The 17,632-nt window shown below is 37.1% G+C and overlaps 1 protein-coding gene across 5 annotated transcripts in view; it reads right to left on the reverse strand.

Moving 5' to 3' along the window:
• Positions 1–4,955: 4,955 nt before the first annotated feature.
• LOC121960971 (cadherin-7) overlaps positions 4,956–17,632 on the reverse strand; it is a 185,082-nt gene continuing 172,405 nt past the window's right edge. For all 5 annotated transcript variants that reach the window (XM_088072008.1, XM_088072009.1, XM_088072010.1 and 2 more), the window contains one exon: positions 4,956–6,813. In XM_088072008.1, the coding sequence (XP_087928134.1) occupies positions 6,299–6,813 (515 nt within the window). In that variant the 3' untranslated portion in view covers positions 4,956–6,298. The remainder of the gene's footprint in view (positions 6,814–17,632) is intronic.

Here is a 17,632-nt window from a genome sequence, read left to right on the forward strand (position 1 = left end):
AGTGTGCTGAAACATGCCATAGCAACAGATTTTGCAAATAAAAGCTAAAACACCAATAAATGGCATGTCCAAAAATCCAGCAAAAAAGCAAGGCTATAGTATGGCAAAAATGTCAAAAAATGCCATTTTTAAAAAGGTGCTAAATACCATTTTAAACCACATAAAATAGTGTGCTGAAACACGCCATAGCAAAGGATTTTGCAAATAAAAGCTAAAACACCATAAAATTGCATGTCCAAAAATCCAGCAAAAAAAGCAAGGCTATAGTATGGCAAAAATGTCAAAAAATGCCATTTTCAAAAAACTGCTGAAAACCATTTTAAACCACATAAAATAATGTGCAGAGACACGCCATAGCAACAGATTTTGCAAATAAAGGCTAAAACACCATAAAATTGCATGTCCAAAACCCCCCCCAAAAAAAGCAAGGCTATAGTATGGCAAACATGTCAAAAAATGCCATTTTCAAAAAACTGCTGAAAACCATTTTAAACCACATAAAATAGTGTGCAGAGACATGCCATAGCAACAGATTTTGCACATAAAAGCTAAAACACCAATAAATGGCATGTCCAAAAAAGCAAGGCTATAGTATGGCAAAAATGTCAAAAAATGCCATTTTCAAAAAACTGCTGAAAACCATTTTAAACCAAATAAAATAGTGTGCAGAGACACACCATAGCAAAGGATTTTGCAAATAAAGGCTAAAACACCATAAAATTGCATGTCCAAAAATCCAAAAAAAAAAGCAAGGCTATAGTATGGCAAAAACATCAAAAAATGCTATTTTCAAAAAGGTGCTTAAAAACATTTTAAATTACATGAAATAGTTTGCTGACATACGCCATAGCAACGGATTTTGTAAATAAAAGCTGAAACACCAATAAATAACATGTCCAAAAATCCAGCAAAAAAGCAAGGCTATAGTATGGCAAAAATGTCAAAAAATGCCATTTTCAAAAAGGTGCTAAAAACCAATTCAAATAACATAAAATAGTTTGCTGAGACATGCCATAGGAATGGATTTTGCAAATAAAGGCTAAAACACCATAAAATTGCATGTCCAAAAATCGAGCAAAAAAGCAAGGCTATAGTATGGCAAAAATGTCAAAAAATGCCATTTTCAAAAAACTGCTGAAAACCATAATAAACCAATTAAAATAGTGTGCTGAAACACGCCATAGCAAAGGATTTTTCAAATAAAGGCTAAAACACCATAAAATTGCATGTCCAAAAATCCACCAAAAAAGCAAGGCTATAGTATGGCAAAAATGTCAAAAAACGCCATTTTCAAAAAACTGCTGAAAACCACAATAAACCAATTAAAATAGTGTGCTGAAACATGCCATAGCAAAGGATTTTGCAAATAAAAGCTAAAACACCAATAAATGGCATGTCCAAAAATCCAGCAAAAAAGCAAGGCTATAGTATGGCAAAAATGTCAAAAAATGCCATTTTTAAAAAGGTGCTAAATACCATTTTAAACCACATAAAATAGTGTGCTGAAACACGCCATAGCAAAGGATTTTGCAAATAAAAGCTAAAACACCATAAAATTGCATGTCCAAAAATCCAGCAAAAAAAGCAAGGCTATAGTATGGCAAAAATGTCAAAAAATGCCATTTTCAAAAAACTGCTGAAAACCATTTTAAACCACATAAAATAATGTGCAGAGACACGCCATAGCAACAGATTTTGCAAATAAAGGCTAAAACACCATAAAATTGCATGTCCAAAACCCCCCCCAAAAAAAGCAAGGCTATAGTATGGCAAACATGTCAAAAAATGCCATTTTCAAAAAACTGCTGAAAACCATTTTAAACCACATAAAATAGTGTGCAGAGACATGCCATAGCAACAGATTTTGCACATAAAAGCTAAAACACCAATAAATGGCATGTCCAAAAATCTACCAAAAAAGCAAGGCTATAGTATGGCAAAAATGTCAAAAAATGCCATTTTCAAAAAACTGCTGAAAACCATTTTAAACCAAATAAAATAGTGTGCAGAGACACACCATAGCAAAGGATTTTGCAAATAAAGGCTAAAACACCATAAAATTGCATGTCCAAAAATCTACCAAAAAAGCAAGGCTATAGTATGGCAAAAATGTCAAAAAATGCCATTTTCAAAAAGGTGCTAAAAACCAATTCAAATAACATAAAATAGTTTGCTGAGACATGCCATAGGAATGGATTTTGCAAATAAAGGCTAAAACACCATAAAATTGCATGTCCAAAAATCCAAAAAAAAAAAAAAAGCAAGGCTATAGTATGGCAAAAATGTCAAAAAATGCCATTTTTAAAAAGGGGCTAAATACCATTTTAAACAACATAAAATAGTGTGCAGAGACACACCATAGCAAAGGATTTTGCAAATAAAGGCTAAAACACCATAAAATTGCATGTCCAAAAATCGAGCAAAAAAGCAAGGCTATAGTATGGCAAAAATGTCAAAAAATGCCATTTTTAAAAAACTGCTGAAAACCATTATAAACCACATAAAATAATGTGCAGAGACACACCATAGCAAAGGATTTTGCAAATAAAGGCTAAAACACCATAAAATTGCATGTCCAGTTTCCAGCAAAAATGCAAGGCATGGCAAAAATGACACAAAATGCAATTTTCAAAAAAACCCTTATAACCATTTTAAAGCACATTAAATAGTGTGCAGAGACACACCATAGAATAGGATGTTACAAAAATGTCCCCAAACACCACAAAATAGCTCATTGAAAAATGCACCAAAAATGCATTACTATAGTATGGCAACAATGTCCAAAAATGACATTTTGAAAAAACTGCTGAAAACCATTTTAAACCACATAAAATAGTGTGCTGAGACAGGCCGTCGTATCATAGCGTATCAAAAAATTCACTGAAAATATAATACTACATAGAATGGCAAAAATATAAAAAAATGACATTATTCTATGCTGTTTTTGGACATTTTTTTGACATGCTATGTTATGATGTGTTTCGACATGCTGAGTTATGCAGTTTCTAGTCCTTTTTTCGACATACTACGTGGTTTTCTTCGCTTTATTCGACATGTTTCATTGACATTTGACATAATATACTTTTATACTATTATTTAACGTTTTTGAACGTGTTTTATGACATTTAGTGACGTGATACATTGTGAAGATTTTGTAACTGTGATGTTTTTGATGATTCCAAGCATTTTTGAGTAAAATACAATGTTATGTTGTTTTTTGAGCTACATACTATATTATGACATGTCGATAATTTTCAAGCAACATAATACACTCTTACAATTTCTATGATTTTTGAGTGACATACTATATAATGACGTTTTTGCCAATTTTCTGAGGTCATACGTCATATGATCATATATAGGTCATATGATGGTTTAAATTATTTTCGACATACTCTCCTATGTTTGATGATTTTTGAGCAATGTACTATATTATGACTTTTTTGATGATTTTCGAGCATTGCTGATGATTTTGAGTGACATATTATACTGTGACATATTTGATGATATTTGAGACACATGCTATACTATGATGTTTTTGATGCTTTTCTAACATTTTTAATGATTTTTAGTGACACAATAAATTTTTTCAATAATTTAGCGCGACATACTATATTATGACCTATCCGATGATTTTCAAGCGACAATTTATGCTTTGACATCTTTAATGATATTATATATAAATGACACATGCCATACTATGACACTGAAATACTATACTATATAAACTTTTTTTTCTAAACTTTTGAGCAACATATTATACCATGTATATACGATACTATACTATACTATATGAATGTTTTTCATTTTCTGAGGGGCATACTACACTTTTACATCTTCACGATTGTTCAAATGAGTGACATACTAAACAATGACATTTTATGATTTTTTGAGGGGCATACTTTACTATGAGTTTTAATCATTCACATAGTATTCTGATATTTTCATGATTTCTTGAGAGACATTATACTGATATTTTTTATGATTTTTAAATCCACACATATACTACATAAAATACTTTATTATGATGTTTTTATGGTTTTTGAGCAACTTAATATTCTGTGATGTTTTTAAGACTTTTTGTAAGTCAACCTCTAGTTTATAACTAGTCATCCATAAGACCCTTGCCACTTATAAATCATTATAAGTCACATCGATAATGTTTTATAACAGTGCATTATAAATGCATTATAATTCCCTATGAATGCCTTTATAATTCATTATATAAAGATGATTTTCATTACATTTTTATAATATACTATACTATGATGTCTTTATCATACTTTTATGGCATACTATACAAAATAAATTTTTGTTCTAATTTTTTTTCTCTGAGCGTGTTCAGACATGCTTGGTTTTGTTTTGTTGTATCAAAAATGTACTTACTTTCCACCACTGTATGTAGGGAGATGAATGGTAGATGAATGGGAGATGATGGGAAAAAATGCTATAGAAAATGAGAACAAACATAATATTAAAGACAATTTAGACTTTTTTGACAGCTATAAAATGTAGACTCAGTACTTCCTGGTTCTGATCCAAATCCAAATATTATTCTTGCCATACATCCTTCTTTGTCAGGTTTCATGTGAGATGCAGTTTTTGAACTCACCTTCAAGGGAGCTTCTTTTGTTTGCATGACGCAGACTTGGCTAACTTGTAAGGGGCTCCTCAGATGGCTGACGGTGAGCATCGCAGTCATCACACGTCTCTGTGGAGCATCTCGATCAGGCCTTAAACTACAAAAGCCACATCAAAAAGAGATATGAAAGCAAAAAACATCCCCATCCCTCCCCGTTCCTGGATCCTTGAGCTCCCCAAATGCACATAGTGAGGCACCAGGTTTTTTGTTTTAAATCACTGATTATGATCATTGTTAGATTCTGCTTGTATTTTTTTTTTACAGAAATAACGTTTCTATTTCCTCCATGTTTAAATGGACTAAAAGAAACCCCTTCAGTTTTTTAAGGAACTTAATGTCAATTTTATTTTCAGCAAAAAGGATAAAAACATCATTTGCACAATTCTGCCTCTTCAAAATAAATAATAATACATATCGGTTGTACATGTTGACACCCAATTGTAACATAATTTGTTTAAGCTGGGGAAACAAATTATCATACAGTATGTCCTTTCACCATTAATCAACAAACAAACCATGGACATTAGTGATTTCATTTCTGAATGACAATATATGCTGCACTCTGCAAACTACAGAAGCAAAATTCATTTACTTACAAACTCCACCTGGTTAACGACTGTCACCTCAGAAACAAAGTCTTTTTTTTTGTAGAGTCTAGGTGGCGTGAATCTCGCTATCAAGCACAATGAGGACTGACGCTTTAACAAAGCTTTCTCATGTCGCAGGCGTTCACAGGCCCCCACGCCTCGTACAAACGCAAAATAACCGCATCCTGACATTTTATAGCTCAGAAATCATACATTGGACTTGGCAATAGAAAGGCGGAAGAAAAACAGACTCAGACAAACACTACATTGCAACATCTGCAAAATGTATTGTTAGGAGAATAAGAAATTATACTTTCCTGCTTCACCCAGTGGAGAAATGAAACTGACGTGTCGTTCTTTTTATTATTTGCAAAACTTATGTCTTCACATCACTTCCTTAGCACATCAACTACTTGTTTATACTGTATGAGTGCAGCTGATAGCAGAGGTATGAGTCCATAAATAATGTGGAAAATGTGTATGAAAAAACAGCTTTTCATTACCCTGATCCCAAAACAAAAAGAGAGAAGTCAATAGAAACTGTTGACAAATTTCATATGAACAGTCAAGTGACTGCTGATTAGCCGCCAAGGACACTGTATTTCATGAGAAACGTTTATGTTTTTTTATAGCACAAAGATAGCAAAGGAATGCATCAAAGCAAGAGTGCTGGGCCCGTGCCCATCGCTGGAATGAAAGGACAGGTGCCTCCCCGTAAAAATGCTCCAACATGTATGCATTTTGCAGTCAATGGTTGGACTGGAGCCCAAAATCTGAAACCTTTAATGTCTTTTGCACACAAGGTCTCCTCCTCAGTCAAACCACTTTTGAAGTCTGTGTCAAAACTTACCATGGCACGCTTCTGAAAAATCCACACAAGGAGGTAAACAAACCAAAAACCTTTGAAGTCAAAGTGTTTTTCTTTCAATCTCTCTTGTGTTTGTCTTTGAATCTTCTCCAATGCACTAAGGCAGACAAAATCATTTTCTCTGACAATAAATTACTCGCATGTTTTTTTTTGTGTTTTTTTTTCCTAGTCCGCAAAAATGTTAAGAGAGACATTTAGGGGCTAAGAGAAGACACCGGAGCCATCGCTGTTGCCGTACAGGTCAGCCAGCTTTTTGAAGCGTGGTCCCCAGTTGCTGAGATAGTCATAGTTCTGATCTGAGTCTGTACTTAGTGACTCCAAAGAGCTCAGCGACTCTGCTACAGAGCCGCTGCCTTCAAAAGCGTATGTCTGCAGAGAGTCATACGGGGGAGCTGACGGGTCCACGTCAGCATCCTTGAGTCGCTCCCAAATAAACTCTCGAAACACCACGTTGTCTGGCAGGGATTTATAGGACGGGCGAGAGGTTGGGGGGTAATGAAAGAAGGTGGGGGTATCTGGTGTGACATCTCGCCTAACGTTGGGGTCTCTGATGACGTTCAGGTTGCGGAGGGTAACCATGTCAAAGGCCTCTGTGTCCTCCTCTCCCCCACCTTCGTCATCGTAGCGGACAATGTTTTCCCTGATATCCCTTTCCTCCTCGAGAATAAGAGGCTCCTTCCTTCTCCGACGCATTGTCACAATTAGCAGAACCATCACTGCAGAAAGAGGAAGAACAGATGTCGGAGTAAATATGGACTGATAACGTCCATATTTTAGATATTTTCGATGTGGCGATGTGTGGCTTTTCAAAAAAGCTGAACACAGTGTGTCAGTGATGATCCAATCACCGTAACTGCTGATGTTACCAGGGGTATATGTAAGGGTTGCTGGGAAGCACAACTAAGTGTATAATATATATAATGTACAGCAACAACATTAAAATCATTGACAGATGAAGTGAAAAACATTGCCACAATGCAATATTCTGCCGGGAAACCTTGTGTCCACCCACCCACCCAAATAGGGTTTGGAAACGTGGATGGCAGTGCCATCCCCCAGCAGGATAACGTGCCCTGTCACACTGCAATAAAAGCCAAAAAAAGCTTTATATTATGGATAAATTGTTAAAAGTGTTAGCTAAAATAGCAAATAAATGTTTGAGAATGTTAGCTAAAAAATAATGGATAAATGGTTAAAACTGTTAACTAAAACTGGCAGATAAATAATAATGAGATAATCAACTTTTATGTTATTGTCAAATTAAACCCTGTTTAAAATCAATTCAAATAAACACACATGCTGGTGTCAGCGAAGGGGTATTTGTGTTCACCTTGTGCGCCTCTGAGAGAACATCTGACAAAAAAGGTTAGAAAACCACTGCACAGTGAATCTAATTACAGTTTACAAAACTAAACCTACAATGCAATATATTGTGCCCCATTGTGGTTTCCACCACCTACATTTTGCTCCAAGACTTGTACAAAACTCCACCAAACTGGAATCCGTGTCCCTCAGAGATCTTACCAGAAGCCCTCCTCCAGCCCCTGCTCCCTCTCCCATACATTATTGCTGAAAATAACTCTACGCCCAAGCAAACTGGCAAATGTCTAATGATCCTCTATCCATCAATGTCAAGCTGGTGCCAGTGAAATATCGCTCTGTGGGCCCATATTTCTTTTCCGATGTCGAGCTACTGCAGGCAGCTGAGAAAGAGGCCCAGGAACCGAATTCAAACACCACTTCACACCCTCTAATAAGGGAGCAAATGGAGGAGATGGAAGGGAAGAAAGTGTCACATGGAAAGGCTGCAGGAGATGAATGGGTAGCTCTCTGTTGGCTATTTGGTGAGTGCTGGTACCCTACAATGTTTTTTTTTGTGAAATACTTGGAATGGTCCCTGCAGTCTGATCACCGCCACTAATATCTGTGATACCTTTTTCTTTTTTTAGCGCTTTAAGACAGAACGCCAAACATTTCTGTGGAAGATTGTTTCCTTTAATTTTAGGAACTCGAGTCATTGTAAATTCTATTCGATTCAGTAAGGCTTCTCCAAAGTGAATTACAAAGTGGCACATTGAAATAGAATATTCTCAGTGCTTTCCAGCAAAGCTCTTTAGGGTTTAATGCCTAGAAGGCAGCCACGATGCGTCACAGACTGGAAGCGGGCCAGCATCCAATCACGTCCTACTAGGATGAGCAGGTGGATGGTCGGGCATACAAATAGTGAGTCTGTGTCAGGCACCGAGGGTCCTGTAAAGAAATGATTTCCAGCCCAGACAGCTGAGAAAACACACAAAACCGCACTCCGCCTCTTCATAACACATTCACTAATGATGTACACTAAATGAAAAAGAGAAGTAAAGGAGATCAATTTAGTGTTACAAAAGGCTTTTTGCTGTAATTGAATTGTTTAAATGATCTACCCGGCACAATCGATACTGAACAAGGTGAGTTTTCTGTGCTGCCCTTTTCTTACCAGCATGCATCACTGAATGCACTTTCTCATTAGAGAATATTTCCCCCATGTGCTGTGTGATTCTTGTGAAACTGGGACTGATTATTCAGTCATTTTATGTCTCTGTACTACAGTGCAGTTTCTAAGAGAAGAATCAATCAGCAAATAAAAGGATTTATGTTAAAATACTAACACCTGATAGGAAGATCATGTTTGTAGTTTTATCGTCCTTGTATTAAAAAAGAGAGCATTAAAGGTGCCTGAATACCTATTTTCTGTGTTAGTTACATTATTGCAACATTTTCTGCCAAAGTTGCGACAGTTTTGGTCACATTAAATGGTAACGAGATACTTCTGTATTTTTGTTTTTCCTCTGAGCTCTTAGAACTGGTTCGAGATGGGTGGGACTTAGTTGGTACAAGGTGATGTCACGAACCTCAAGGTGCCAAACACAACGTAGAATTTATCAAAATGGGATCAAATCACATAAACACAGTCCTGATTTTATTTTTTTTTTCACTGGTAAACTCTTATCAGGTATTATGTTTCTCCAAATCCACTACAAGATTAGATTTCGGATTCTAAAGTCACAGTTTGATTAGATTTTATTTAATGTTTGATTTAAAAAATAAAAGTACGAATGGCTCTGGCATTGTTGAGACTATTAATTCTTGACCTGTAAAGATCAAGCGATTATTGAATATATGCTCTTTCAAATTCTTGAAATTTTTGGGAGGTACGTGCCAAACCAAGGCCATATGGGCAAAGTTAAATACTTTATAATAAAAAACAATAACTTATTTTGCCAGACAATTGAGAACAAAAAGAAAAGCTGCATGGCTGACGGTTACTTTACAAAGAACAGCTTGAGTTTTCTCACCTGCAAAAAGCCACCAGATACTTGATTCACTTTCGCTAAAGCCTGCAAACTGTAGATTTTCTACATAAAATTGAGTTAAGCAGGAGGATTGTCCTGTTTTGTGGACATGATGTCTGGAAAAGTGCAGCTGCACTGGCAAGCTACACTGTGTCGTTGTTCAAGTGAAATTCTATTCTTTTCTAAAACGTAACACCACTTATATTTAAGTGTTTTTTCTTTTCTAAACTTATTGTTGCTTACTCTGTCATGACTATTAAATGTTACAGGGATGACAGACATTTTCAGGCTTTAATGCGCACACTAGTTCCTGCATCAATGAAAGTGAATAAAACTCAGTTGCTAAGGAAAAAAGTATTCTGAATCGAACATTAAATACATATATAAATAAATAAAAACATATAATTTGTCAACTGTTTTTAATTAAAAATAAGTGTACAGTCAGTTGTTTCTGTGAGGCCATTTATAACTCTATGTGAGTGGACAGAGCATCCCGCCACTGCTTGGGTTCTGATTAACAGCTTGATTTGGCGGGAGATTAATGAACCAGCTGTTCAGTATCCGCTGTACATATAAAAACAGCATGGGGTCTTTTTATGTACACGAAGCCGGACAGAATGTTTTTGTTCTGTTTTTAACCTACAGATCATAGTATATTAACATTATGTAATTTATGGAGCATTTATGCAATCATGGTGCCTATTTTGGAAGACCACAATCACTTCTTTCTCAACTACTGTCCTACTTCTTTATGACAAATAAGGTCAGCACATATAAGTTATATTACATTCAACTTAAGCCCTATTCTTACAGGGTTAGGGTTAGGGTTAGGGTTAGGGTAGTGGTATTGCCTGGGGACCTAGTAATTTTTAATATTTACAGAGGTTGTCTTTGACCTTAATCCCGTTCTAATTTGCTTTGTCTGTAGTTTGTCAAGGGAAGTTCCTTTGCAAATAATCTACCGTACTTCAACAAACACAGAGGTAATGTGATAATACTAGTTCTGTGCAAATCTGCATCTAGGTGATTTGGAGTCATATTTAGTTTATTTTTTTTCTTTTTTCTGCCTGTTGTCTGGATGAGAACTACAGAGGCTGTGTTGGCAAATATAAATTAAAGTTTTGACAGCATTTTGGGTGCAGGAGGCTCATTTTGCTACATAGCAGGGAGAGCCATTTGCAGAAGGAACGAGCTCAAATCCATCAGAAGTACGAAATCTTGAAAGGTGATGAGATGGATGATGTGACCGTTTTTTAAAAAAAAGGAGGTTTACATTGTACATCACCACTAGTGGTGCTCTGTAGTGTTACAAATGAGTGTGTGAATCATATTTGGGAGAAAATGTACTTATACTAGTCTTGTGCAAATAAGGCTTTAATAAACTAAATCTGTCTACAACATGTTTACTACTTCTCTAGGGGCTGCAACAAATTATTTTTCATTATTAATAAACTACAATATTTGCATGTAATATAACATGCCATCATAAGTTACATTGATTAATTTTTATGTCTTTTACTATACTTACATGTTGTTATTGCTACTGTTATTGTGTTGCTGTGCAACTGTACTAGTCTCTCCCTCCCTCTCGTTCTCTCTCTCCTATGTATCATTTTGTCATAAATTGTAATTTTATTGTTCTTTACGACATTTACTGAATGTCTGTCTGTCTGTCATGACAGAGGGATCCCTCCTCAATCGCTCTTCCTGAGGTTTCTACCTTTTTTTTCCATTTAGGGTTTTTTGGGGTGAGTTTTTCCTTAGTCGCTGTGAGGGAGGACAGAGGGATGTCAAATGCTGCAAAGCCCTCTGAGGCAAATTGTGATTTGTGATAACGGGCTTCATAAATAAAATTGTATTGAATTGAATCTTACAATTGTTTCCTCAACTGATTAATGGTTTAATATATAAAATGTCAGAAAACAGTGAAGAATGTCCAAAGTGAACCTCCAAATAACTCGTTCTGTCCAACCAACAGTCCAAACCACAAAGAAATTCACTTTACAATAACATAAAAGAAAAAAAAACGGCATATTTAAGAAGCAGGCACAGGGAAATCTTTTCTTTTCTTCTTAATAAATGACTTACACAATTAACTGATTATGAAAATAGTTGAAACTGGCAACTGTTTTAGTCTGTGTATACTTACTGATTAAATATCTCAACTATGAGCACAAAGAATCAGAGCAGTGGGAAAAGAGCTGGCAAGAAAATAAAGGTGTCTAGACAGATGAAGAGGTCTCATGTGTCCTCGTCAATATGACAGATATCACTCTCCTGCACAGATGACATTGCAACAAAATACATTTTGCGCCACAACTTGATGAAGGGCACAGAAACAATCAGAATCTGCAGACACAAATCCTCCGTGTTATTGGCTTCTTTATCAGTGCGGCTGTATGTTTGCTGCATGATTCAAACAGCTTTTATGTTTCCTTTGTTGTGGCCGATGTTATCTGTCACACATTTAACTGTGTATCTGTCCGGATTATGTGCCTGGGCTTCTTTACTGTCTTGTCAACATTTCCGTTTTTATTTTGTTCTATGTATCCTTCTGCAAGCTGTTTGCATTTTCCCTCCCAATTCCCTCACAAGAGGTCTTTTTAGCGCCTGCCAGGCTGTCATTATGAAGACAAATCTGCTCTTAATTGACTTGCTAAGTTAAAAAAAGGGGGCTTATTTCCTTTTCTTCTTTTATTTTTAGCATGTCAGCCAGTGTGATGGCAAATAATTACACAGTTTAAACACAAATTTGCAGGTTACAATGGGCACAGTGGAGCTTAAAGATCAGATCTAGAGAAAGAAAGTCTGCCGTCTGAATACAGACACGTAAATAGAGACGCAGACAGTGAGGCTAACGCAGGAGACAGACAGTAAAATAGGAGACGGATGAATGGACATGAAGATTTATAGAATGAGTCTGATAAGCAATACTGAGACAGAAATAACTGTCTGGAGATTCAGACGTAATGTCCTAATTGGCCCTCTGGAGGATTGAGCCATACCTGACCTGTACTGGGAAAAAAGGCACTGGATCTTAACAAGATAATGATCGTCTCAGTAGTTTGGATATATCATCCAAAAGTGACTGTATCATTAAAAAAGGTTTTAAATGACATTTACAAAAAGAAAAAAAAACATGGTTGCACCCAGGCATTTTCAGGAGTATTACTGCAAAGAGTAGAGGACAAGCTCTGTAATTAAATCTAAAAATATCAACTTATGATTAATGACCACTTAGCTTATGAGTACATAGAGCCAGAGCTAATGTGCATGCAGCTCTGTGGGGTTTTAAAGGCAGGCAGGTGGAAACAGCTCACTTTGTATCAACTGTTGTGATTGAAGCTCTCAGACTCGACCCTAAGACAAGCAGAAGAGTGGCGCTCTGAGGAGCTCTCCACGCGCAGCTTTGTATTGTAGTTATTAGACCCAATCATGAAGACAGGTAACTAGATTCAGTGCTGCAGGTGGGAGTGTGTGTTCCTCTCACCTGATGAGACGGAGAGAGAGAGAGATCGATGGAGGAGAGAAAAAGAAGCTGATTTGAGACAAGTGGTATCGGTGCACTCAAGCACACAGGGGGTAAGAGCTTTTGTCTGGTGCTAATATCTCATTATGTGCTGCTGCGATTTTTCCATTTACAGTAATTGTACTGACATTAACTGCTAATTAAAGTATTACAGTAAGTTGAAGTGAGTTTCTTTTAGTTTTTGCTTGAAGGGGAACTTCTATATTTTTCACCCTGGACTCTATTTTCCCACTTTTTTTGTGTCTAAGTGCCTAATGGGAACATGTTATTTTTTAAATTGGTCCGGTAATAAGTGAGAGTGCTGCTGCTGGCAGCAGCCAAACAAGCTGCGAAGTAGCCTAATCCCTACAAGCCATTGCGCACCATCAATTCATGCCCATCTGAAGTGCTTGTTTTTGCCACTGAAAGGCACAGGTTGTCAGTGGAAGTGTCTGACAACACTAGGTCTGTACTCAACTCAGAATTATACCAGCGGAATCTGATTTGGCTTTTCAATACAAATATTTGGCGATTCCTTTTGTTTTCCATACAAAGTTTTAAAGTTTGGATGGGTACTGCAGAACATTCAGTTTGACAGCAGCACTCACGTAACATAGTAAGCAAGGTAACAGCAGTGATGACAGGTCGCCAATGTGCAACACTTTTTGTTGACACTAGATTAGCTTTAATAAGTGGTAAATTCACCACTTCTAAGCAGAGGATCCCTCTTCTCCCCTCCTCTGTGCTGAAAGCATGAATGTCAAGAGTGTTCACTCCGCAGCAAAATCTGGGTACAAAAACATTCTCAGAAGTGCTATGCGCAGAAAAAACCCCCCAAAAAACTCGACTTGAAAAAAATCTCAATCAACGATATATATATATAAATATATATAGATAGATAGATAGATAGATAGATAGATAGATAGATATAGTATGACGATTTGGGATGAGATGGAGTTTTTATCTTTTGTGGTAATCTCCAAATAAAGGATGATTTATTTCTACTGAGACAAGGAAAAGTGAGCAAATTTTCCTCTGTGATTCTCTTATGTTTCTTAAAGGTTGTACAGACAGAGTAAAATGCTTTAAATACAGTCAAGATAAAAGGACTGGATGACCACTTATTCCATCACTTCTTGGCTTAGTTAAGCAAACAACCCACAGAATGAATTTTCACGTCTGCTGGATTCAGCTGAACACTCAGGCGAAATAAAAAATACTGCACCAGTATACACTGGCTGTAGTTAATTGATCCTGTTGGCAGGATTTCAGTGGTACTTTACTCATAAACACCCAGGCTGCTATTCAGAGCCGGCTGACCTATAGGTCGTGTGTATTTACCAAAAAGGAAATATGAGGGGAGGATATTTCCCTCCAGGTTTGACATGTGCTAGACCTTCAGATGCAACTATGTTTTAGCAGAGCGTCTCTCAGACGTTTAACCGCCTGCAGAATGTGTATGGGCAGAGATAAGTCTGAATGAGTTGTAAATACAGAGGTTAGCGGCGTGTTGTAGTGCAGCTCTGTGTACGTATATGCATTACCTCCACTTAAATCTGAACTTTAATCTGATCTGTGAAGATTGTTGGCTTAAACGTATTCCCGCTGCAACAAAGCTTGTGAGCTACTGCAGGCAGACAACTATGTTAGAGTCTATTTAAGCTGTAAGTGCCCAGCCCACTCTTTTGATTTGTAAAGGGAGTGTTATTATGGAGGGAGAGGCAGTCAGAGAAGGAGGACAGTTTGTATTTTTTTATTTCTGCATAAAGAGCGGTGGTCTGAACTTCACTGGAGAGCAGGAGAGAGTCCTTTAAATGTTCACATCCCAGATTCACTCCTCCCTTAGTTAAAATTAGTTATCAAGGCCAAAAGCCACATTTCACGACAGCATGATACAAACTGGGAGTCAGTTTATATTGCGACTGGACGGAACCTCTTGTGGCGGTATGATACACCACCGGAGAGCGTCACATAAACATGCTGCCAGTAATGACATAATACAAGGAGCTAGACAGTCCCTATAGGGCGCACAGGAGCGGAGTGGGTCCAACAAGCCCTGCACTTTCAACAGGGAGCCCAGTGTTTGCTCCCTGGATGAATGTTCAGCCAAACCATTATGTTTTTTTTTTTTTTTTTAAATTTCCAAACCTAACGACTTACTTTTGTTGCACAATGAAATAATCATGAATTCCAGGTGTTTTACCAAAATTGTGCAATTATTTTGAAAAAGACTGTATGCATCTAATGGGCAGAAACTGAACATTTTCTGTGAAAACTTCTGTATATTTTGAAAAGATATTTAACAGGTGTAAATTTATACACCGTCCCGGAACGTCAACGGCGGACGCAGGAGAATACCTAGCACGTCATATGTAGACAAGATCAGCACTGACCAAGTAGCAAAATCTGATGATGGAGGGTTAAGAATTGATTTTTTGAATTAGGCTGAGACAAGAGGAAGGCTATTTCCCAGAAGCTGAAATTAAGAAGTATGAGAAAATGGTCAAAATCTCAGACTGATGTTAAACTGAGCTCAGTTATGTCTAGGAGACATGGACAAAGAAGAGATTTTGCATTTTCCTTTCCTCTCGGAGAAGATAAGCTGTCCAAAAGATGTACCGGCTCTAATGACATTTCTCTTAAAATTATTTTATACATAAAACATTTGATTGGACACTTAAATAAACATTAAGCGTATTAGTTAGTATTTATATTTTATGTTTAAGCCTCCAGAAGCTTTTTTAAAAACCCTCTATTGCCAGTTATGATTATGTTTCATTTATGTGACAGTGCTCCTCCAGCTTTGAGCACACTATACTGAGAAATAAAGTGTAATTTCATTGAGAGAAAGCAGAGCCTGAAGGCAGCCTGAGACAGTGATGAGATTTCAGATTTTAGATCATTTTCCCTCCTAAAGGAGCTCTCATGGTGCCTTATCCCAGAAACGTTTCACTGTGTTTTTATTATAGTATTTCGTGGAGGTCATGCTGTATGTAATACTGCATTTCAAGGACAGGTGTTTCCTAGATTTACGTAAAGAGACTTGTAAATGAGAATTCATTAACATAACCTTAAAGATGGATACAGCACTGAGCCGTCACCTCCTGTCTGCTTTACTGCTCATAAACCCACAGACAAAGCGTAACCACATCAGAGTGGAGTCGTAGTTTAACGCTTAGCTGATCTTCATTGAGAGCTGAGGAGGATCCAAACAGCATATACAATAACTGAAATGAGCTCTTTGATGGGGGTCAAACTTTGCTTTCTATTCTGGTCCCCTTGAAGTTTGCCTTCTTTTTACTGCAACAGAGAATGCTTTTCTTGATAAATGAAAACTTCAAAAGAGCAACAGGGGGAAATATGTGTCAGTGCAACCCTGAACCCAGCATCGCTAATGAAAGCTGGCTCTATTCAGCACGGCATGGCCTCAGGCCACAGGCTTAGAACTAATGGCCTCCAGTTTAATATACCTCCAAGTCGCCTTGTCTCTGTTTGTGTGTGTGAGTGTGTGTGTGTCCTTAGTTGTCCCCATCAGTCTGTTTTGCCCAATTGGATCAGCCTCTTTCCTTCTTTTCGCTCTTTCCTCTTTGTGCATATTCACCCCTCTTGCCCTCTTCCCTTCTATTAACAGCCCATGTGCAATCCTTTATTCTGATCTTCCATCAAGACCTCTTTCAATCTGTGGGTAGCAATTGAGGCAGTGATTGCGTGTGATTGTATTATTTTGGATGAGACATGAGCTGGAATAAGACCCGAGCTGCTCATCCTCAGGTGCTGTCAGTCTGAAATAATGGTGGAAGAAGTATTCAGATATTTTACTTCAGAAAAAGTAGTAATACTGCAGTGTAAAAAAATACAAGTAAAAGCTCTGGTTTCAAAATGTTACATAACCAAAAAAAAGGGAAACTCGAAAACTTACAAAAACTTCATGACCAGCAGGTAAAATCTGTTGTTCATCGTGCTTTCTACAACATTGTAATATCCTGAAAATTCAATATTGTTTTATCTCCTAAGAATCTGCAATCTGTCATCCACACTTTCATTACATCCTGTTTAGTTGACTCGAAACTCCCTGTGTTTGTGTCTCACTCAATACAAGCTCTCTAAACTTCAACTAGTTCAAAATGCTGCAGCAAGACTCAAAAAATCCAAAAGCAGAGTCCACATAACACCTATTTAAGCATTTCTTCATTGGTAACATGAAAAGTTTAGAATGAGTTTAAACATTTTTAATGATTACATTTAAAGCATATTTGTGGTTGGCCTCGGATTGTATCACTGAGTGAAAATTACCCCGTTTGTGCCTGAGTGGTCAGCCCTCTGATAGTCTGTTGACCTGTCCGGGTTGTGCCCCGCCACTCCTCCAGTCTAGGCCTACAATGTTTTTCCTTTTATGTAGCACAGTAAGTAAGTAATATGCTGTCAAGCATGTTTTCCAACTTTTTAAAAAATATTTCTCTTATCTAAACATAATTTAAAATCTGTAGCTGCTCAGGACCCAAAGGAAGCACAGTGTTGAGTGTGTTGTTTGTATCAGCAGTTCTCGATAACGCAGAAATACCACAGGTAAGCAACTGGCCTGATACAAACAGGCATGTTTTTAAGGGTAGCTATGTGTCCTTACTGGCTGCAGGTGTGTTTGCTGAACTTTTCATCAGACGCTATGTTTCTATTTATATCTGATGCTCGCTTGGA

The sequence above is a fragment of the Plectropomus leopardus genome, chromosome 21, assembly GCF_026936395.1.
Source record: "Plectropomus leopardus strain MGB_pleo_1.0 chromosome 21, ASM2693639v1, whole genome shotgun sequence".
Taxonomy (NCBI): Eukaryota; Metazoa; Chordata; class Actinopteri; order Perciformes; family Serranidae; genus Plectropomus; species Plectropomus leopardus.